Here is a 24312-nt window from a genome sequence, read left to right as displayed (position 1 = left end):
GTTTATTGATTAACATGTATTGATCACAAATTAATCACGTATTATTATTATTATTATTATTATTATTATTATTAGTAGTAGTAGTAGTAGTAGTAGTAGTAGTAGTAGTAGTAGTATTACACTGTGTTCGAACTGCTGACTTATAGTACAGTATATGATAATATTTAAGTGAATGTAATCTACCTTGATATTAAACGCATGGAGTCGCTGTTGACCATGAAAGTAAAAACGGATTTCGTGTTTCCTGGGCTCGTCCTCGCCTGTGAAAGGACGCAGATATCAGGGAAGGCTTTGTTACTCTTACGCAGAATGACTGAGAGACACAGATGAAGTGTTCATGTAATCGGCAATTGATTTATTTATTTTTGAACAAGTAATTCATATATTGGGGTGTCGTGTACGCTATATAAAATCGCTGGGTTGTTCGACTGGATATGCAGGTGTAACGATGTTTTGTTTAGATGTGAAACGGCCTTTATGGATACATTTTCTGCTGCTGTTTTGCTGCCGGGACCTGGTTTGTGGACAGATATCTTATTCCGTTTCAGAGGAGGTGAACCAGGGCACCTCTGTTGGAAATATAGCAAAGGATTTGAACCTTAATGTTCAGGAATTGGAATCGCGCAGGTTTCAGATTCTTACCGGATCCAAGAAGAAGTATTTTGAGGTGAATTTAAAAACTGGTATTCTCTATGTGCATGAGCGGATCGACAGAGAGGAGCTGTGTCCTAACACTGCGACATGCAGGGTGAATTTGGAGGCTATTGTAAATATGCCATTGAATCTTTTTCGTATCGAAGTGAATATTTTAGATATTAATGATAATGCACCATGTTTTCCTGAGAAATCTCAACATTTAAACATTACCGAGTCGGCTTTTCCAGGAGTGAGGTTTCCTTTACCCAGCGCCAATGATCCAGATGTGGGCAGTAACTCTGTAAAAATGTACAGACTAAATCCAAATGATCATTTCTCTGTGGATGTGCAGAGCGGCGGTGATCAGAGTGTGTCTGCGGAGTTAGTGCTGCAGAAAGCTTTAGACCGAGAGAAACAGCCTGTGATCCATCTAGTGCTGACTGCTGTTGATGGGGGGAAACCACCCCGGTCTGGGACCCTTCTAATCTTTGTAAATGTACTGGATATTAATGACAACACGCCTGTTTTTAGCAGTGCAGTTTACAAGGTACGAATTTATGAAAACGCACCTTATGGGACATCCGTAATCAAACTCAATGCCACGGATTTAGATATCGGTTTTAATGGTGAAATCGTGTACTCCTTTATCAATCGGGGGAATGAAAACGTATTGGATGCTTTTGCAATTGATCCAGACACTGGTGACATTTCTGTTAAGGGGAATCTGGATTACGAAGAGACCAGTGCTTATGAAATTCGGGCTCAGGCTCAGGACAGGGGTCACTCCCCTCTGGCCACCCACTGTAAAATATTAGTTGAAATTATAGATCTTAATGATAACATCCCAGAAATAGCTGTGACGTCACTTGTGAACACTGTCAGGGAAGACGCTAATATAGGTACAGCAATAGCTCTGATTACTGTAATAGACAATGATTCGGGAAAAAATGGAGTTGTGCATTGTCAGCTCCCAGGCTCTGTCCCTTTCAAACTGCAGTCATCCTATAAGAACTATTACTCTTTAGTGGTCGGGGGGGCGCTGGACCGAGAGAGCGCTTCTCAGTACAATGTCACCATCACAGCAGCGGATGAAGGGACCCCTCCTCTCTCCAGCACCAGCGTTATTACTGTACACGTTTCAGATGTGAACGACAACGCGCCGCGCTTTATAAAACCTGTTTATGAAGTGTATGTGAAGGAGAACAACCCAGTAGGCGCGGTTATACACACTGTGTCTGCGTTTGATCCGGATTTAGATGACAATGCCCGAGTGACTTATTCTTTACTGGAGAATTCCAACACAGGAGTTCCAGTTTCTACTGCAGTGAATGTGAACTCTGTCAGTGGAGATATATACAGCATGCAGACTTTTAATTATGAGGAGGTGAAAACGTTCCAGTTTCAGGTTCAGGCCACTGATGCCGGTGTCCCTCCACAAAGCAGCAACGTCACTGTGAGCGTTTTTATCCTGGATGAGAATGACAACAGCCCCGGGATCCTGCCTCCCTACTCTGAGCACGGCTCTGGTAACACTGAGCACATCCCTTATTCTGCTGAAGCGGGATACTTTGTGGCGAAGATCAGGGCTGTGGATGCGGATTGTGGATACAATGCGCTGCTTTCTTATCACATTGTTGAGCCCAAGAGAACGGATCTGTTCCGAATCAGCACCAGCACTGGAGAAATAAGGACTAAGAGACGTCTGAGTGAGAATGACTTGAAAACGCATCCATTGGTCATTCTGGTTTCTGACAGCGGAGAGCCATCCTTATCGGCCACCGTGTCTATTGATGTCGTTGCTGTCGAGAGCGCGGCTGAAATGCAGTCAGAGTTTCGTCATGTGCAAAAGAAGGAGGACGGGTTTTCTCATTTAAATCTCTATTTGCTCATCGCGGTTGTCTCAGTGTCAGTGATATTTGTGCTGAGTCTCCTCAGTTTAATAGTTGTGAAATGCCACAGGAGGGATGACAGTTTCAGCGGGTACAGCCCCCCAATGATCACCACACACCCTGACGGGAGCTGGTCTTACTCTAAAACTACTCAGCAGTATGACGTGTGTTTCAGCTCAGACACACTGAAGAGTGACGTCATGGTCTTTAACGCTCCGTTTTCACCTCAAGATGGGGATCTGATTAGTATTACTGGGACCGACTCTTGTAAACAGAATCGAGAACATTTGCATAACACGCAGGTAAGCACACATCTTACTTCTGATATACATCAATATGCAGTATGAATATGAGTATGTTGTTTCATAAGTAGTTTTTGGTGTATTAATGTATTCCATAGGATGATATTGCTTGGTGTTGATGTTGATGATGATATGAGGACATTGTAGTATGTTAACGCTGGTTTGATATCATTTCGTTTGTTTGGAAGGCTTTTTCTCATCGCCTTCTTAATAACCGCAATCGTCATCATTAAGATTATAAAAAGTGTTTTACTGCTTGAATTGCGAGTACTTATCTTTGTTAGATTATACATTTTCTAAGTAGTATTTTCCGTGGATTATGTGCACATCTGTGTTCATTAGCTTTACGCTCTTATGATGAGTTCATAATGCTTTATTTAATTAGGAGTTGTAGGATATTTCACTAAATATATGTAATGTTTACGAACATTGAATGTAGGCTGTATTTATATAATCAAATGCAGTTGTTTAGCCACAACTTTGTTGTATTTTGCGTTGTCAGAAATAAGTAAATTCAATTATTAAATTGAATATTTTTAAGAATAATAATGAAATAATAATTAATGTTTTGTTTACAAATATTGCATTTTAATTGACTACATCCTATTATTTTAATTATTGTGATGAATTATGTTTGAAGAGTTTCCCACCTCTTTTTGATTCTATAACTTTGAGATTCTACCTCTGCAGAGTTTAACACTTTGTCTCTTGCATATGTAATGCCTATGAGAGATATGTGTAAATAATAATTATTTCTCATTTTAAGTATTATATTTACCCAATCGCTTGCATTAACTGGAGGTAAAGAATTATGTAAATATTTGAGGACAAAATACTTGTGATTTTCCTTTCCTTATCACACGGTGTCGCTGTTGACTGTCAAAGTGAAAATCGGTGTTCATTTTCCTGGGCTCCTCCTCGTTGGTAAGAGGACGCACAGACCAGGCAAGGCTTTGTTACTGTGAGCCGGAGAATGCGTGTGCGGCACAGACGAGTGGATGCTGTATATGGAGATTAATTTTCTGAAACGGATATATTTGGGTGATATTTGTGCAGTTGAAGAGGTCGCTGGATTGCTTGGATGTAAATAATTGCAACAATGTATTCGTCAGACCAACGAAGACATTGGTGGATACGTTTCTTTTTGTCGTTTTGCTGTTGGGATCTGGTCTCCGGACAGATATCGTATTCGGTTTCAGAGGAGGTGAGCAAGGAGACATTTTTGGGAAATATAGCAAAGGATTTGAACCTTAATGTCCAGGAACTGGAGTCGCGCATGTTTCAGCTTGTTTCTGGATCCAAAAAGAAGTATTTCGAGGTAAATCTGAAAACTGGCATTCTCTATGTGAATGAGAGAATCGACAGAGAGGAGCTGTGTCCTGAAACAGCAATGTGCTCTGTTAACTTAGAAGCTATTGTCAATATGCCTTTGAACCTCTTTCGTGTTGAGGTGCATGTGTTGGATGTAAATGATAATTCGCCCTCCTTTCCTATAGTGTCACAAGCTTTAAATATCGCAGAATCCGCTATTCCAGGAGTGAGATTTCCATTGCCGAGTGCTAATGACGCAGATGTGGGAATAAACTCTATAAAATCATATACGCTCAGCCCCAATGATCATTTCTCTGTGGATGTGCAGAGCGGCGGTGATCAGAGTGTGTCTGCGGAGTTAGTGCTGCAGAAAGCTTTAGACCGAGAGAAACAGCCTGTGATCCATCTAGTGCTGACTGCTGTTGATGGGGGGAAACCACCCCGGTCTGGGACCCTGCAGATTATTGTAAACGTGATGGACATAAATGATAATACTCCTGTTTTTAGCAGCCCGCTGTATAAAGTCCGTGTGTCTGAAAATGTTCCACGTGGTACATCCCTGATTACTCTAAACGCAACAGACTTAGACGAAGGCGTTAACAGTGAGATACATTATTCGTTTATTATCCATGGTAATCAGAATATTTTGGATATGTTTAAAATCAATCCCAAAACTGGAGAAATAATCATTCAAGAAAATCTGGATCATGAGAAAACCAATGCCTATGAAATTCGTGTTCAAGCTCAGGACAAGGGTCATACCCCACTGGGTACACATTGTAAAGTGCTGGTGGAAGTGATAGATATTAATGACAATGCGCCAGAAATCGTCGTTACTTCTCTTTCGAAAACTGTCAAGGAGGATGCCAAAGTAGACACAGTAATTGCTCTGATCACTGTATCGGATAAAGATAGTGGTAAAAATGGCAATGTGCACTGTCGCCTCTCCGATTCGGTTCCTTTCAAACTGCAGTCATCCTATAAGAACTATTACTCTTTAGTGGTCGGGGGGGCGCTGGACCGAGAGAGCGCTTCTCAGTACAATGTCACCATCACAGCAGCGGATGAAGGGACCCCTCCTCTCTCCAGCACCAGCGTTATTACTGTACACGTTTCAGATGTGAACGACAACGCGCCGCGCTTTATAAAACCTGTTTATGAAGTGTATGTGAAGGAGAACAACCCAGTAGGCGCGGTTATACACACTGTGTCTGCGTTTGATCCGGATTTAGATGACAATGCCCGAGTGACTTATTCTTTACTGGAGAATTCCAACACAGGAGTTCCAGTTTCTACTGCAGTGAATGTGAACTCTGTCAGTGGAGATATATACAGCATGCAGACTTTTAATTATGAGGAGGTGAAAACGTTCCAGTTTCAGGTTCAGGCCACTGATGCCGGTGTCCCTCCACAAAGCAGCAACGTCACTGTGAGCGTTTTTATCCTGGATGAGAATGACAACAGCCCCGGGATCCTGCCTCCCTACTCTGAGCACGGCTCTGGTAACACTGAGCACATCCCTTATTCTGCTGAAGCGGGATACTTTGTGGCGAAGATCAGGGCTGTGGATGCGGATTGTGGATACAATGCGCTGCTTTCTTATCACATTGTTGAGCCCAAGAGAACGGATCTGTTCCGAATCAGCACCAGCACTGGAGAAATAAGGACTAAGAGACGTCTGAGTGAGAATGACTTGAAAACGCATCCATTGGTCATTCTGGTTTCTGACAGCGGAGAGCCATCCTTATCGGCCACCGTGTCTATTGATGTCGTTGCTGTCGAGAGCGCGGCTGAAATGCAGTCAGAGTTTCGTCATGTGCAAAAGAAGGAGGACGGGTTTTCTCATTTAAATCTCTATTTGCTCATCGCGGTTGTCTCAGTGTCAATGATATTTGTGCTGAGTCTCCTCAGTTTAATAGTTGTGAAATGCCACAGGAGGGATGACAGTTTCAGCGGGTACAGCCCCCCAATGATCACCACACACCCTGACGGGAGCTGGTCTTACTCTAAAACTACTCAGCAGTATGACGTGTGTTTCAGCTCAGACACCCTGAAGAGTGACGTCGTGGTTTTTAACTCACCGTTTCCACCTCAAGATGGGGATCTGATTAGTATTACTGGGACTGACACTCTGAAAGGAAATCAGATGAGATCTCAGTTTTTGCAGGTAAGCTATATTTTCAGATTGCTGTACTTTATACATTTGAAGTAGCAGTCGTTTTGATATATTGAATTTACTCAATCAAAAGTAATGGATGCAGATGTATTCAGAACATAACGTGACTCGGACGCTTTCTTTCTTCTTCTTCTTCTTCTTCTTCTTCTTCTTCTTCTTCTTCTTCTTCTTCTTCTTCTTATTTCTTGGCAGACGCCCTTATCCAGGGCGACTTACAACATAAGTGCAAAACAAAGTGCAAAAATACAGTTAAGTAAAGGCATTAATCATTACACATTCAATTTACATAAACCATAGCATTTCAAATTAGAGTACATTTTACAAATTCCAATTTGCAATTTACACAGGCAAGTACAGTAAGTGAAGTTCTACATCCTGGACGGTGAAAGCTAAGTGCTGTCAAGATGTAGGGTCACAGACAAGGGCTACGGGAAAGGGAGCAAGGAGGAAAACAATCAGAAACGCAAGCATAATACAACTGTGAAGTGCTATCTAACGGGGGTTACAAGGACTAATATTATAGGTACTCTCTGTAAAGATGCGTCTTGAGTAAGCCCCAGAATGAGGTCAAGGACTCTGCTGTTTTGACTTCAGTGGGCAGGTCGTTCCACCATTTATGGTCCAGGGATGAGAAGGAGCGGCTCTGGAGGAAGGAGAGTGGAGAGGAGGCAGAGTTAGTCTTCTGGCACTGGAGGAGCGCAGTGGTCTGGAGGGGATGTATGGAGAAACGAGTGTCTGAAAGTATCTCGGTGCAGTGTGGTGAGACAGCAGTAGGTGAGGGTCAAAGTCTTGAACTGAATGCGTGCTGCTATCGGGAGCCAGTGGAGGGAGCGGAGCAGTGGAGTAGCGTGTGCGAATCGGGGCAGAAATACAGTTTTAAAATACAGTAAAATATAATAGAATAAGAGGTGCTATAACGTGTTTTCAGATTTTTCCAAAGTTATAAATATATCATTGCCATTAAGTACACTTATTGGACCAAGTAACCAATTCGAGGTGCTATGGAGTAAATATAAATGGGATTTATTGTCTGCTGGTGGTTTCTAAACCTTGTCCCGTCACGTTTTACAGATGACGTCTATTAGAGGCTAAATATGTTTCTACTGACTAATAAAGCCAATAATGTGAGCTCAACATAATGATAATCAACCGACACTCTAGCATTTGAAGCCAAGTATTGGAGACTCTAGATCTATGCGTGAATGTGCACTGCGTAACTGGTGAAATGCAACTAATATAGGATTGTTTTGTACATTTAGGATTTTTGAATACATTTACACGAATACTTATTTATTCATTGATGTATTCATGGTTTAGATTCAAAAAGTATTAGGCTACTTTGTCAAGTACTCATACATTCCATGTACATTTCTAAAGCTACTGTTATCATTACTGTTTGGAATATTATAGCTTCATTGCCACTAGGAATGATCCATGTATTAATTTGTATTCATGTTAATATATTATTATTATTAAGTGGATGTATTTTTAACAATTGCATCACCATATCTATATGTATATGTTAATAGGAGAGAGCATTTGTCGTTGTAGTCCGTCATTTAATTACACAACAGATTGACTAAGTTAACTTCACCAATTGAGGTACCAATGCGCACCGATAAAAACGAATCAAATAAGTTTTGCAATGCGGTGGATTTATTTCTGTTTGATTTGTTGTAATGTTTAGACACACGGTGTCGCTGTTGACTTTCAAAGTGAGAAGCGGAATTCAGTTTCTCTGGGCTCCTCCTCGCCATAGCGAGAGGGAGGGAAAGAGATGCTCTCTGAAGGCTTTGTTAGGATGAGGCTACAATGGTTGCGCGACACAGATGACTGCTGTAGCCGGGCGCTTTGGATTTCAAATGGATGCTTCTGTTTGATTATTAGCGCATTGGATTATACATGGTATTATGCGACGTACAACAATGAGTCGTCAAAACCAAAGAGGACGTCTGTGGATACATGTTGTGATATTTTTCCTTTTGGATTTAGCTTCCGGGCAAATCATCTACACCGTTTCGGAAGAGGTAAACCCGGGGACATTTGTTGGGAATATAACAAAGGATCTCAATCTCAAGCTCAATGATTTGCAGACGCGTACTATCCAGATTGTGTCCGGGTCACAGAGGCAATATTTTAAGGTAAATGTGAAAACTGGCATTCTCTATGTGAGCGAGACAATCGACAGGGAGGAGCTGTGTCCTAGTACTCGCTCCTGCTCTGTGAACTTGGAAGCCATCATGCACAATCCTATGAACCTCTATCGCGTCCAAGTGAACATTTTAGACATAAATGATAATGCACCGTCTTTCCCTGAGAAATCACATACTTTTAATATTTACGAATCTACGTTTTCAGGGGAAAGGTTTCCGCTACCGAGGGCTTATGATCCCGATGTGGGCAGTAACTCTGTAAAAACATACAGTCTGAGTCCAAATGATCATTTCTCTGTGGATGTGCAGAGCGGCGGTGATCAGAGTGTGTCTGCGGAGTTAGTGCTGCAGAAAGCTTTAGACCGAGAGAAACAGCCTGTGATCCATCTAGTGCTGACTGCTGTTGATGGGGGGAAACCACCCCGGTCTGGGACTTTACTAATAAATGTAAACGTACTGGATGCAAATGACAACTTGCCAGTATTCAGCAAACCAATGTATAAAGCTCGCGTTTTTGAAAATGTGCCTTATGGATCAACAGTAATAACCCTGAATGCAACTGATGTAGATGAAGGTGTGAACAGTGATATTGTATACTCGCTTATTGGTCAGGGGAATGAAAAAACTTTGGATATTTTTGCCATTAATGCTGACACTGGTGAAATTACAGTAAAGGGGAATGTGGATTATGAGAGAAACAATGCGTTTGAAATCCACGCTCAAGCAAAAGACAAAGGTCATATGCCCCGGGCTAGTCATTGCAAAGTTTTAGTAGAAGTTGTTGATGTGAATGACAACGCTCCTGAAATATCAGTAACATCACTTCAGAGCACAGTGAGAGAAGATGCTGACATCGGAACCGTGATTTCTTTAATTACTGTTTTAGACAAGGATGGTGGTAAGAATGGCAATGTGCGCTGCGCAATTTCTAACGTAGTGCCGTTTAAATTAGAGTCATCCTATAAGAACTATTACTCTTTAGTGGTCGGGGGGGCGCTGGACCGAGAGAGCGCTTCTCAGTACAATGTCACCATCACAGCAGCGGATGAAGGGACCCCTCCTCTCTCCAGCACCAGCGTTATTACTGTACACGTTTCAGATGTGAACGACAACGCGCCGCGCTTTATAAAACCTGTTTATGAAGTGTATGTGAAGGAGAACAACCCAGTAGGCGCGGTTATACACACTGTGTCTGCGTTTGATCCGGATTTAGATGACAATGCCCGAGTGACTTATTCTTTACTGGAGAATTCCAACACAGGAGTTCCAGTTTCTACTGCAGTGAATGTGAACTCTGTCAGTGGAGATATATACAGCATGCAGACTTTTAATTATGAGGAGGTGAAAACGTTCCAGTTTCAGGTTCAGGCCACTGATGCCGGTGTCCCTCCACAAAGCAGCAACGTCACTGTGAGCGTTTTTATCCTGGATGAGAATGACAACAGCCCCGGGATCCTGCCTCCCTACTCTGAGCACGGCTCTGGTAACACTGAGCACATCCCTTATTCTGCTGAAGCGGGATACTTTGTGGCGAAGATCAGGGCTGTGGATGCGGATTGTGGATACAATGCGCTGCTTTCTTATCACATTGTTGAGCCCAAGAGAACGGATCTGTTCCGAATCAGCACCAGCACTGGAGAAATAAGGACTAAGAGACGTCTGAGTGAGAATGACTTGAAAACGCATCCATTGGTCATTCTGGTTTCTGACAGCGGAGAGCCATCCTTATCGGCCACCGTGTCTATTGATGTCGTTGCTGTCGAGAGCGCGGCTGAAATGCAGTCAGAGTTTCGTCATGTGCAAAAGAAGGAGGACGGGTTTTCTCATTTAAATCTCTATTTGCTCATCGCCATTGTCTCAGTGTCAGTGATATTTGTGCTGAGTCTCCTCAGTTTAATAGTTGTGAAATGCCACAGGAGGGATGACAGTTTCAGCGGGTACAGCCCCCCAATGATCACCACACACCCTGACGGGAGCTGGTCTTACTCTAAAACTACTCAGCAGTATGACGTGTGTTTCAGCTCAGACACCCTGAAGAGTGACGTCGTGGTTTTTAACTCTCCGTTTCCACCTCAAGATGGGGATCTGATTAGTATTACTGGGACTGACACTCTGAAAGGAAATCAGATGAGATCTCAGTTTTTGGAGGTAAGCTATATTTTCAGATTGCTGTACTTTATACATTTGAAGTAGCAGTCGTTTTGATATATTGAATTTACTCAATCAAAAGTAATGGATGCAGATGTATTCAGAACATAACGTGACTCGGACGCTTTCTTTGCTATTATTATTATTATTATTATTATTATTATTATTATTATTATTATTATTATTATTATTAAGATGGGGATCTGATTAGTATTAATGGGACCCACTCAATTAAACGAAATCATACGACGTGCCAGAACCTCGAGGTAAGATAACGATTCCAATGCTGTATCAGTTTTAAATAAATATATTCAGTGATGAATATGTAGATGTTATTTATTTTATTTATTTATTCGGCATGCGTATTGGCGTGTTAAAGCAATTCTTTTAAACATCACGAGAAAGTCGTCTATGTGCATAGTTTGTGTATCTTTTGTACAGACTTTTTAAAGTGCATAACTAGGAGGACTAGTATAATTAAAATGCCATTGCACCCAGGTTCCATTCTTTTGAAATTATATTTGTATAGATATAATGATTATGATTATTATTCGAGATTATTCGTAGTAGTATGTCGGTATTGTCATTAATTATGCAGATTAATGATTCTTTAGTGCAATTTGCTTTTGAAAAAAATACCCTCATGTGATGTATAATGCAATCAGGATTTTCATTGGTATAACACATTGGTCACAACATCTAATGCTAATAATTTATATGCTAGGTTGGTATTGTCAGTCTCCCTTTGAGCAGATTAGAAATGTGTAGCCAATTGTCAGTCTTGACAGAGATGGAACAACAAACCATGAATAATTCGGAATTGATATTTGCAATAAGACAGTAGGACATATAACAATTAATGTTGACGTTACGGATGTAAAGACAATGAATGGAATCGGTATTCTTCACTTACTGTAAGGATTATTATTTTTATTTTATTTACTATCATATCCACACGGTGTCACTATTCACCAAGAAAGTAGAAATTCGTATTAAGCTTTTTATGGCCCCTCCTCGTTCTGATATCAACGCACAGACCAGTGGAGGCTTTGTTAGTGGAAGCCGCAGAAAGAGTGTGGGACACATAACTCATGATCTGTTATTACCCTTTTCTTCATACGGTGCTGGATATGGTGGATATTTTCTGTTACCGTGTCGGATATCGATATTTTTGAATCCATAAGAAATCGCAGGAATGTCAGACCAGAGAGAATATTCATGGATATGTTTTTTGTTGCTGTTTTGCTTGTGGGATCTGGTGTGCGGACAGATCGCGTATTCAGTTTCAGAGGAGGTGAATCTAGGGACGATTGTCGGGAATATAGCTAAGGATTTAAATCTCAATGTCCAAGAATTGGAGTCGCGTATGTTTCAGATTGTATCCGGATCCAACAAGAAGTATTTTGAGGTAAATTTAAAAACTGGAATTCTCTATGTAAACGAAAGAATCGACAGAGAGGCGCTGTGTCCTAATTCTCTCTCTTGCTCTTTAAATTTGGAAGCTATTGTTAAGAATCCTTTGAATTTATATCGCGTTGAAGTAAACATTTTAGATATAAATGATAATGCTCCCGCTTTTCGTGTGAAATCAAGACATTTGAATATATCCGAGTCCGCATTTCCAGGATTAAAATTTCCAGTGCCAAGGGCCTATGATCCAGACGTGGGCAGTAACTCTGTAAAGACTTATAAATTGAGTCCTAACGATCATTTCTCTGTGGATGTGCAGAGCGGCGGTGATCAGAGTGTGTCTGCGGAGTTAGTGCTGCAGAAAGCTTTAGACCGAGAGAAACAGCCTGTGATCCATCTAGTGCTGACTGCTGTTGATGGGGGGAAACCATCGAGATCGGGGACTTTACAGATTATTGTAAATGTGTTAGATATTAATGACAACACTCCCGTTTTCAGTAAACCTCTGTACAGAGTTAGCGTTTCTGAGAATGTGCCTTACGGATCAACTGTAATAAAACTAAATGCCACGGATTTAGATGAAGGTGTAAATAGTGACATTGTTTTCTCAATTATTAATCAAGAAAATGACAATTCTCAGGAAAACTTTGCCATCAACGCCGATACAGGTGAAATTACAGTGAAGGGAAATTTGGATTACGAGTTAAACAATGCGTATGAGATTCATATCCAGGCGCAGGATAAAGGCCAGACTCCGCTGGCTACGCACTGCAAGGTGCTTATTCAAGTCTTAGATCTGAATGATAACGTCCCAGACATAACTGTTACATCGCTTTCAAGTACAGTAAAAGAAGATGCTAAAATAGGAACAGTGGTTGCATTAATTACCGTATTGGATAAGGACAGTGACAAAAATGGTAATGTACATTGTCGCCTATATGGTTCAGTACCTTTCAAACTGCAGTCATCCTATAAGAACTATTACTCTTTAGTGGTCGGGGGGGCGCTGGACCGAGAGAGCGCTTCTCAGTACAATGTCACCATCACAGCAGCGGATGAAGGGACCCCTCCTCTCTCCAGCACCAGCGTTATTACTGTACACGTTTCAGATGTGAACGACAACGCGCCGCGCTTTATAAAACCTGTTTATGAAGTGTATGTGAAGGAGAACAACCCAGTAGGCGCGGTTATACACACGGTGTCTGCGTTTGATCCGGATTTAGATGACAATGCCCGAGTGACTTATTCTTTACTGGAGAATTCCAACACAGGAGTTCCAGTTTCTACTGCAGTGAATGTGAACTCTGTCAGTGGAGATATATACAGCATGCAGACTTTTAATTATGAGGAGGTGAAAACGTTCCAGTTTCAGGTTCAGGCCACTGATGCCGGTGTCCCTCCACAAAGCAGCAACGTCACTGTGAGCGTTTTTATCCTGGATGAGAATGACAACAGCCCCGGGATCCTGCCTCCCTACTCTGAGCACGGCTCTGGTAACACTGAGCACATCCCTTATTCTGCTGAAGCGGGATACTTTGTGGCGAAGATCAGGGCTGTGGATGCGGATTGTGGATACAATGCGCTGCTTTCTTATCACATTGTTGAGCCCAAGAGAACGGATCTGTTCCGAATCAGCACCAGCACTGGAGAAATAAGGACTAAGAGACGTCTGAGTGAGAATGACTTGAAAACGCATCCATTGGTCATTCTGGTTTCTGACAGCGGAGAGCCATCCTTATCGGCCACCGTGTCTATTGATGTCGTTGCTGTCGAGAGCGCGGCTGAAATGCAGTCAGAGTTTCGTCATGTGCAAAAGAAGGAGGACGGGTTTTCTCATTTAAATCTCTATTTGCTCATCGCGGTTGTCTCAGTGTCAGTGATATTTGTGCTGAGTCTCCTCAGTTTAATAGTTGTGAAATGCCACAGGAGGGATGACAGTTTCAGCGGGTACAGCCCCCCAATGATCACCACACACCCTGACGGGAGCTGGTCTTACTCTAAAACTACTCAGCAGTATGACGTGTGTTTCAGCTCAGACACCCTGAAGAGTGACGTCGTGGTTTTTAACTCACCGTTTCCACCTCAAGATGGAGATCTGATTAGTATTAATGGGACTGACTCTGTTAAACGCAAACAAGCGATCTACCAGAATTTTGAGGTAAGGCCACAATTCGTATAATCTGACTCATATAAATTAACATACATTAAACTCTGTATGGTGTCCTTACCGTGTATGTCTGTATATTTGTACTGATTGCTTGTGTGAAAGTAGGCTACTATTATTTAAGCAACCGCAAAGCATAGTAAAATGTCGTAATCCGTAGGTTATTCATTTATAATAATTTGGTCTTGTTTCACAGTAGTAGTAGAGTCGTCCTTGAGTACGGCCAATTGAGGTCTGTGAAACCAGCCAAAGGGTTGTGAAGTGAAATGCATAACACGGGATTTTCTATTTAATACACTTTCACCGAGGTTACTAAGAAGTAATTATATTTCACTTTGATGTAAGCTGTTGGTGTCTACTGTACAGTGACAGTGTGAAGTTATTGTTATACTAGGACAACTACTACTGGATAGTATTATTACTATTAGTAGTAGTAGTTGTAGTAGTAGAATGAGGGGTTGCAATTTGATCTTTTTTGAAAAGAGAAAAACGTGTAAACATTGTTCTTGAAGGAAAGTTATTAACTAAATCAAATTCCTGATTCTTTTGGAAAGCGGGGATTGAATGTAATAGAAAATAAACTTACACGTATTTAATTTTCAGCAACAGTATTTTGTACAGTTTTATGTTGCAATTAACCTAGCTGTGTTCGAGTTCCAAAACCCTTATGTATGTTTCGTTATTTGTATTATAACACCATAGAGCACAAGACAGCTGTCTGGATGAAGCCCCATTCTATCACAAACCTATACAAATGTAGCAACACGGTGGTACTAAAATACACAACTAAGTGACACTCATCTGAAGTTACAGTACGGGTCTCTTGATGCTCTTGTATATCCACACGGTGTCACTATTGACCAGGAAAGTGAGAATCCGTCCCCATCTGTTCAGGGCTCCTCCTCGTCCTGAGAAATATCGCACAGAGCGGTGAAGGCTTTGTTAGTGAAAGACGCAGGATGAGTGTGGGGCACAGATGACTGCGTATCTGTAATCGGCGACTTCTCTTTACTGTGATGGATACAGTATGTTGATACTGGTCTTTACCCCAATAGAGACCGATTGTCTTTGTTGAACTGGAAGGGATTCTGCAACAATGTCAACAGAAAGAGATTATGCGTGGACATGTTTTCTGCTGCTGCTTTGCTTGTGGGATTGTGTTGGCGCACAGATCGTGTATTCGGTATCAGAGGAGGTAAATCAAGGCACTTTTGTCGGGAATATAGCCAAGGATTTGAATCTCAATGTCCAAGAACTGGAGTCGCGTATGTTTCAGATTGTATTCGGATCCAACAAGAAGTATTTTGAGGTAAATTTAAAAACTGGAATCCTCTATGTGAATGAAAGAATCGATAGAGAGGCCCTGTGCCTTAGTACTCCGACTTGCTCTGTATTTATAGAAGCTATTGTTAACCGTCCTTTGAATTTATACCGCGTTGAAATAAATATTTTAGATATAAATGATAACTCGCCATCTTTTCGCATGGCATCGAAACAATTAAATATTTCCGAATCGGCATTTCCAGGAGTAAGGTTTCCTTTGCCAAGAGCCTCTGATCCCGATGTGGGCAGTAACTCTGTAAAGACATATAAACTGAGTCCTAATGATCATTTCTCTGTGGATGTGCAGAGCGGCGGTGATCAGAGTGTGTCTGCGGAGTTAGTGCTGCAGAAAGCTTTAGACCGAGAGAAACAGCCTGTGATCCATCTAGTGCTGACTGCTGTTGATGGGGGGAAACCACCCCGGTCTGGGACTTTAAAAATCATTGTTTACATGTTAGATACAAATGATAATACTCCTGTATTCACTAAACCGTTGTATAAAGTGACTGTTTACGAAAACGTACCACTGGGAACATCTATCTTAACCCTTAATGCGACGGATTTAGATGAAGGTCTAAACAGTGAAATTGTTTACAGTTTTAACTACCAAGAAAATGAAAACAACCTGGATGTATTTTCCATTAATCCCAGAACTGGGGAAATCACAGTTAAGGGCAATTTGGATTACGAGGAAAATTCTGTTTTCGAAATCCGTGCACAAGCAAAGGACAGAGGCCAAATCCCTTTAGCTGGTCATTGTAAAGTGCTCGTTGAAGTTTTGGATGTTAATGATAACGCCCCAGACATCACCGTCACATCCCTGTCCAGCTCAGTGAAGGAGGACGCTGAAACAGGAACAGTGATTGCTTTAATTAATGTACTAGATAAAGATAGTGGTAAAAATGGAAATGTACATTGTCGAATTGAAGGAGTAGTCCCTTTCAAACTGCAGTCATCCTATAAGAACTATTACTCTTTAGTGGTCGGGGGGGCGCTGGACCGAGAGAGCGCTTCTCAGTACAATGTCACCATCACAGCAGCGGATGAAGGGACCCCTCCTCTCTCCAGCACCAGCGTTATTACTGTACACGTTTCAGATGTGAACGACAACGCGCCGCGCTTTATAAAACCTGTTTATGAAGTGTATGTGAAGGAGAACAACCCAGTAGGCGCGGTTATACACACTGTGTCTGCGTTTGATCCGGATTTAGATGACAATGCCCGAGTGACTTATTCTTTACTGGAGAATTCCAACACAGGAGTTCCAGTTTCTACTGCAGTGAATGTGAACTCTGTCAGTGGAGATATATACAGCATGCAGACTTTTAATTATGAGGAGGTGAAAACGTTCCAGTTTCAGGTTCAGGCCACTGATGCCGGTGTCCCTCCACAAAGCAGCAACGTCACTGTGAGCGTTTTTATCCTGGATGAGAATGACAACAGCCCCGGGATCCTGCCTCCCTACTCTGAGCACGGCTCTGGTAACACTGAGCACATCCCTTATTCTGCTGAAGCGGGATACTTTGTGGCGAAGATCAGGGCTGTGGATGCGGATTGTGGATACAATGCGCTGCTTTCTTATCACATTGTTGAGCCCAAGAGAACGGATCTGTTCCGAATCAGCACCAGCACTGGAGAAATAAGGACTAAGAGACGTCTGAGTGAGAATGACTTGAAAACGCATCCATTGGTCATTCTGGTTTCTGACAGCGGAGAGCCATCCTTATCGGCCACCGTGTCTATTGATGTCGTTGCTGTCGAGAGCGCGGCTGAAATGCAGTCAGAGTTTCGTCATGTGCAAAAGAAGGAGGACGGGTTTTCTCATTTAAATCTCTATTTGCTCATCGCGGTTGTCTCAGTGTCAGTGATATTTGTGCTGAGTCTCCTCAGTTTAATAGTTGTGAAATGCCACAGGAGGGATGACAGTTTCAGCGGGTACAGCCCCCCAATGATCACCACACACCCTGACGGGAGCTGGTCTTACTCTAAAACTACTCAGCAGTATGACGTGTGTTTCAGCTCAGACACCCTGAAGAGTGACGTCGTGGTTTTTAACTCTCCGTTTCCACCTCAAGATGGAGATCTGATTAGTATTTCTGGGACTGACACTCTGAAAGGAAATCAAATGAGATCTCAGTTTTTGGAGGTAAGATAATGTTTCTTGTAATGAGACAGTTTTAAATAGATTTTTAGAGAAATGTGTAATTTGTCTGTTTCCTTCACCCCGGTGTTTGTGGGTTTGATCAGTATAATTTAGTTACATACATTCGTGGAAAATAATCCAGTATGTAAGAACATTTTATGTTTCACACTGAAACAACATTGTAATTTATATTGAAATCATTAAATACCAGCAACGTGTTTTGTTAACTAAAGCGCCTGTATAACTGTTAGACTATGTTGTGAACTGTGCTGTGAATTTAACACAGAATTAAAATAGCAACTGGTTTCCAATTGTATCCAAGTGCGTTACCTAATATTACACATAATAATAATAATAATAATAATAATAATAATAATAATAATAATAATAATAATAATAACCAAATTGAATTGTACTGCTAGAGTGAGTGTAAAATATAAGTGTAATTGCTTGATATGTTTGAATATCCACATGGTGTCACTATTGACCGACGATGTGAAATTCCGCTTCACCCTTTCCAGGGCTCCTCCTCGCTTTGAAAGCCACGCACAGCCATTGAGAGCTTTGTTATAGTAGGACGCAGAAGAAATAGGTGGCGTAGAAAACGGTATTCGCTGATCCTTGTTTTCTGTTCACAAAAATGGATCTTGTGCAGTGATTTTATTTCTTCTGCTGATACACAACACTGCTTTTAATGAATACGTAGGGACGAACCCCACGATGTCAGACCAAAGGGACTACGTGTGGATATGTTTTTTGTTGCTGTTTTGCCTTTGGGATCTTGGTTTCGGACACATCGTGTATTCAGTTTCAGAGGAGGTGAATCAAGGGACGATTGTCGGGAATATAGCTAAGGATTTAAATCTCAACGTGCAAGAATTGGAGTCGCGTATGTTTCAGATTGTATCCGGATCCAACAAGAAGTATTTTGAGGTAAATTTAAAAACTGGAATTCTCTATGTAAACGAAAGAATCGACAGAGAGGCACTGTGTCCTAATTCTCTCTCTTGCGCTGTTAATTTAGAAGCTATTCTCAATCTTCCGTTAAATTTGTTCAGTGTTGAAGTCAATATTTTAGATATCAATGACAATTCCCCTGATTTCCGTGTAAAATCAAGACATTTAAATATTTCCGAATCTGAATCTCCTGGAGTAAAATTTCCTTTGCCAAGGGCCTATGATCCAGACGTGGGCAGCAACTCTGTAAAGACATATAAACTGAGTCCTAATGATCATTTCTCTGTGGATGTGCAGAGCGGCGGTGATCAGAGTGTGTCTGCGGAGTTAGTGCTGCAGAAAGCTTTAGACCGAGAGAAACAGCCTGTGATCCATCTAGTGCTGACTGCTGTTGATGGGGGGAAACCACCCCGGTCTGGGACTTTACTGATTATTGTAAATGTTAGAGATAACAATGACAATAGGCCCATATTCAGTAGCTCACTGTATAAAGTTCAGGTTTCTGAGAACGTGCCTTATGGCACAACAGTGACAAGACTTAATGCAACCGATATAGATGAAGGTGCAAATAGTGAGATTGTTTATTCTTTTATCAATCAGGAAAATGGTAACTCCCTAGATTTTTTTTCCATTAATCCAAATAATGGCGATATCACGGTTAGAGGGGATTTAGACTATGAGAAACAACATTTATTTGAGATTCATGTCCAGGCTGAAGACAAAGGTCAAACTCCCTTGGCTTCTCACTGTAAGGTGCTGGTGGAAGTTTTAGATCTGAATGATAACGCCCCAGAAATAACTATAACATCACTGTCGAGCCAACTTAAAGAAGATGCTGAAATAGGAACAGCGATTGCGTTAATTACCATACAAGATAAAGACGCTGGTAAAAATGGCAAATTCCACTCACAAATTGCTGGATCAGTTCCTTTCAAACTGCAGTCATCCTATAAGAACTATTACTCTTTAGTGGTCGGGGGGGCGCTGGACCGAGAGAGCGCTTCTCAGTACAATGTCACCATCACAGCAGCGGATGAAGGGACCCCTCCTCTCTCCAGCACCAGCGTTATTACCGTACACGTTTCAGATGTGAACGACAACGCGCCGCGCTTTATAAAACCTGTTTATGAAGTGTATGTGAAGGAGAACAACCCAGTAGGCGCGGTTATACACACTGTGTCTGCGTTTGATCCGGATTTAGATGACAATGCCCGAGTGACTTATTCTTTACTGGAGAATTCCAACACAGGAGTTCCAGTTTCTACTGCAGTGAATGTGAACTCTGTCAGTGGAGATATATACAGCATGCAGACTTTTAATTATGAGGAGGTGAAAACGTTCCAGTTTCAGGTTCAGGCCACTGATGCCGGTGTCCCTCCGCAAAGCAGCAACGTCACTGTGAGCGTTTTTATCCTGGATGAGAATGACAACAGCCCCGGGATCCTGCCTCCCTACTCTGAGCACGGCTCTGGTAACACTGAGCACATCCCTTATTCTGCTGAAGCGGGATACTTTGTGGCGAAGATCAGGGCTGTGGATGCGGATTTTGGATACAATGCGCTGCTTTCTTATCACATTGTTGAGCCCAAGAGAACGGATCTGTTCCGAATCAGCACCAGCACTGGAGAAATTAGGACAAAGCGACGATTAAGTGACAATGATATGAAAACACATCCGTTGGTAATTTTAATTTCGGATAATGGACAACCGCAACTTTCAGCCACGGTGTCTATAGATGTTGTGGTTGTTGAAAATAGTGCGGAAACGCAATCGGAACTGAGGAAACTGCCGAAAGAGGAGGGCGGATTCTCACATTTAAATCTCTATTTGCTCATCGCGGTTGTCTCAGTGTCAGTGATATTTGTGCTGAGTCTCCTCAGTTTAATAGTTGTGAAATGCCACAGGAGGGATGACAGTTTCAGCGGGTACAGCCCCCCAATGATCACCACACACCCTGACGGGAGCTGGTCTTACTCTAAAACTACTCAGCAGTATGACGTGTGTTTCAGCTCAGACACCCTGAAGAGTGACGTCGTGGTTTTTAACTCACCGTTTCCGCCTCAGGATGGAGATCTGATTAGTATTGAAGGAACAGACACTTTCAAACGGAATCAAGCGAGGTTTTCAAACTTTGAGGTAAGATTTTAATCACGTCCAGATCTGAATTAAGTTGAAATTCGTCCAATGTGGATATAACCTTATAGATTATTTTATTACAATAACTTGAAATGCATAAGCAAGTAAATACTATCAGAGTAATTCATTATGTTTTTTTAAATGTAATGCGTTTTGCTAAATGTAGAACATGTGAATTGGGAACAATGGCAACAATAATCCGTATTGTTCTTATTGTGGTTGTTATTGTTGGCGGTGGTGGCCGTTGTGCAATGGTATTGAGCTCTTGCATGTTGCGTTGTAAGTTTTCTGTACTTTGCAACCGTGGGAAATTATCTTAGAAATCGTATCTTGGTATGTACCTCATTATCAAAATAATGCCCAGAATTGGTTATATTAAGAATGAATGACAGCCTGAAAATTTCAAGAGGAATTTTAATGCTAATATAGGCGTAGTTTCACTCGATATGGACAGATGGGGGTTTAATAGTAATAATAATAATAATAATAATAATAATAATAATAATAATAATAATAATAATAATAATAATAAAGATAGTCGTTGTTTATTCCTATACTGAATTTTAATAATTCCAAACAGTATTTTTGTATTTTTCCGCGCATGGTGTCGCTGTTTATCAATAAAGCAAATATATGGTGGAAGCTTTCCGGGCTCCTCCTTCCTGTAGACAATAACGTGGTCAGTGAGGAATACTGTTGTAATGCATCGTAGGAAGGAATACGCGTATTGGGAGGATTGCGAATGCAGGATATTATTTTCTGCAGCAATGGTTCTGTTGAAATAACTGTATTTCTTGTACCATCATTATCTGGATTGTAAACATCGAATTTCTAAAGGATTTTACAACAATGGTTTTATCTCACCAAAGGGAATGTACGCGGCTTATTCTTCTCTTCCTGCTATTGGTTTGCTTTTGTCATCCAGTATCTGGGCAAATTGTGTATTCTGTTTCCGAAGAGGTAAACCCCGGGTCCGTTGTTGGAAATTTAGCCAAGGATTTGAACCTCAATATTCAAGAACTGGAATCGCGATTGTTTCAGCTCGTCTATGGATCGAAGAAAAGGTATTTCGAGGTCAATCTTAAAACAGGCATTCTCTATGTGAATGAAAGGATTGACAGAGAGGCGCTGTGTCCGAGCAGTCTCGCATGTGCAGTTGAGTTAGAAGCTATTGTTAACCTTCCCTTGAATCTTTACCGCATTGAAATAAATATTTTAGATATCAATGACAATTCGCCTCTCTTCCCTGTTAAGCAGCAGTATTTAAACATTTCGGAATCAACTTTCCCTGGAGTGAGGTTTGCATTGTTGAGTGCGTCTGATCCGGATGTTGGCACAAATTCTGTAAAGACATATAAACTGAGTCCAAATGATCATTTCTCTGTGGATGTGCAGAGCGGCGGTGATCAGAGTGTGTCTGCGGAGTTAGTGCTGCAGAAAGCTTTAGACCGAGAGAAACAGCCTGTGATCCATCTAGTGCTGACTGCTGTTGATGGGGGGAAACCACCTAAATCCGGGACCTCTGAGTTAACCATAAACGTATTAGATAATAACGACAATACACCAGCTTTCAGTAGTTCTGTCTATAAAGTCCGTGTGCCTGAAAATGTACCCCATGGGGCTTCTGTTATAACTCTTAATGCAACAGATTTAGACGAAGGGGTAAACGGCGAGATTGTGTATTTCTTTAACAAACATGGACAAGAAAAAATCTTAGATACGTTTCAAATCAATCCCAGAACTGGTGAAATCACTGTTAAAGGGGACATTGATTTTGAAGAAAAGAAGGCGTATGAAATTCGTGTTCAGGCCCAGGATAAAGGTCAGTCACCAATGGCCACGCACTGTAAAGTGCTGGTGGAAGTTATAGATGTAAATGACAACGCCCCGGACATTGCTGTAACATCTCTTTTAAACAATGTCAAGGAAGACGCAAAACCAGGCACAGCCATTGCTCTGATTACAGTTTCTGACAGAGACAGCGGTGACAATGGAAAGGTGAATTGCCTTATTCAAGGGGATGCCCCTTTCAAACTTCAGATGTCCTATCGGAATTACTACTCTTTAATTCTCGCTGGACCTTTGGACAGGGAGAGCGTTTCCCGGTATAATGTCACCATCACAGCCACGGACGACGGGAAACCGCCTCTGTCCAGCACCAGCGTCATTCATGTCAATGTTGTGGATGTAAATGACAACGCACCGCGTTTTCCCGAGCCTGTTCTTGAGGTTTATTTAAAGGAAAACAGTCCACCCGGAACTCTTATTTTCACTGCTTCCGCGTTTGACCCTGATTTAAATGAAAATTCTGAAGTGACTTATTCTTTGCGGGAAACGTCAGTGCAAGGGGTGCCCGTTTCCACTATCATTAACGTGAACTCTGTAAGCGGTGAAATATATGCAATACAGACCTTTGATTATGAGGAAGTTAAAACTTTACAATTTCAGCTGCTAGCCATTGATGCAGGGATGCCTCGGCAGAGCAGTAACGCAACTGTGAACGTTTTTATTCTCGACCAGAACGACAACAGTCCTGGCATTCTGCCGCCGTACTCTCCAGAAGGCACGTCTAACACAGAAAACATCCCTTTATCTGCAGACATTGGCTATTTCGTGGCAAAGATCCGCGCTATAGATGCCGATTCTGGCTACAATGCATGGCTTTCTTATCACGTTCTTGAACCCAAACGAACTGATATCTTTAGTATTCGTAGCAACACGGGAGAAATAAGGACAAAGCGACGTTTGACTGAAAATGATTTACAATCGCATCCTTTGGTCATTTTGGTTACTGACAACGGAACACCTGCCTTATCTGCTACTGTTTCTATTGACGTAGTGGTCGTGGAGAGCTCATCAGAAATGCAATCGGAATTCAGACATTTGCCCAAAAAGGAAGACAGTTTTTCCGATTTAAATTTGTATTTGCTTATCGCTATTGTTTCAGTGTCAGTCATATTTCTCATCAGCCTCCTCAGTTTAATAGTTGTGAAATGCCACAGGAGGGATGACAGTTTCAGCGGGTACAGCCCCCCAATGATCACCACACACCCTGACGGGAGCTGGTCTTACTCTAAAACTACTCAGCAGTATGACGTGTGTTTCAGCTCAGACACCCTGAAGAGTGACGTCGTGGTTTTTAACTCTCCGTTTCCCCCTTCAAGTGGAGACCTAATTAATATTAATGGCAATGATACGTTTAAAAGGAATCAGGAAATGTCCAATAACATGGAGGTAAGATCATCCTTAACAGACTTTTAATATATTATTCAATATGTGTGCAATATATGTTGCAATTGTCACGTACACATGTGTTCTCAATTAGTTAGCAGTGACGTGTATTTTATTGTTCAGATCCATCAGGAAATCCGTGTCTTGTAGATCTTTGAATTTCATAAAACTATAGTTACATATTTGCATTGTCGTGTGACACCTATTTCCGATTCTCCTATACACTGTACAGGCCCAGGAGCTGAGCACTTCTCGTCTGGTGTATACGAATTTCAGTGCTGTGTTTTCTCTTTCAGATGTAAGGCCATATCGTGCAGTTATCATAATTACAAT

The 24312-nt window shown here is 41.6% G+C and overlaps 2 protein-coding genes across 15 annotated transcripts in view; both read left to right on the top strand.

The window, feature by feature from the left end:
- LOC136763045 (protocadherin alpha-C2) overlaps positions 1-24312 on the top strand; it is a 155939-nt gene that overhangs the window by 90794 nt on the left and 40833 nt on the right. Inside the window, exon 1 of one of the 14 annotated variants that reach the window (XM_066716756.1) lies at positions 321-2827. The exons of 8 other annotated variants lie outside the window; for them this stretch is intronic. In XM_066716756.1, coding sequence (XP_066572853.1) covers positions 449-2827 — 2379 coding nt within the window. In that variant the 5' untranslated portion in view covers positions 321-448. Of the gene's footprint in view, positions 1-320; positions 2828-3789; positions 6306-8107; positions 10616-11672; positions 14184-15133; positions 17659-18204; positions 20749-24312 lie in introns of those variants that run through there. 5 more of the 14 variants (XM_066716755.1, XM_066716751.1, XM_066716760.1 and 2 more) reach the window with 5 other exon arrangements.
- Positions 21473-24009, top strand: LOC136763483 (protocadherin alpha-3-like). The gene has a single exon (XM_066717529.1). The coding sequence runs from the start codon at positions 21598-21600 to the stop codon at positions 24007-24009; it is 2412 nt and encodes an 803-aa protein (XP_066573626.1). The 5' UTR covers positions 21473-21597.

Source organism: Amia ocellicauda, chromosome 11 (assembly GCF_036373705.1).
Source record: "Amia ocellicauda isolate fAmiCal2 chromosome 11, fAmiCal2.hap1, whole genome shotgun sequence".
Classification (NCBI taxonomy): domain Eukaryota; kingdom Metazoa; phylum Chordata; class Actinopteri; order Amiiformes; family Amiidae; genus Amia; species Amia ocellicauda.
Note: the sequence above shows the minus strand (reverse complement) of the source record. Positions and strands in the feature narration are given on the sequence as shown.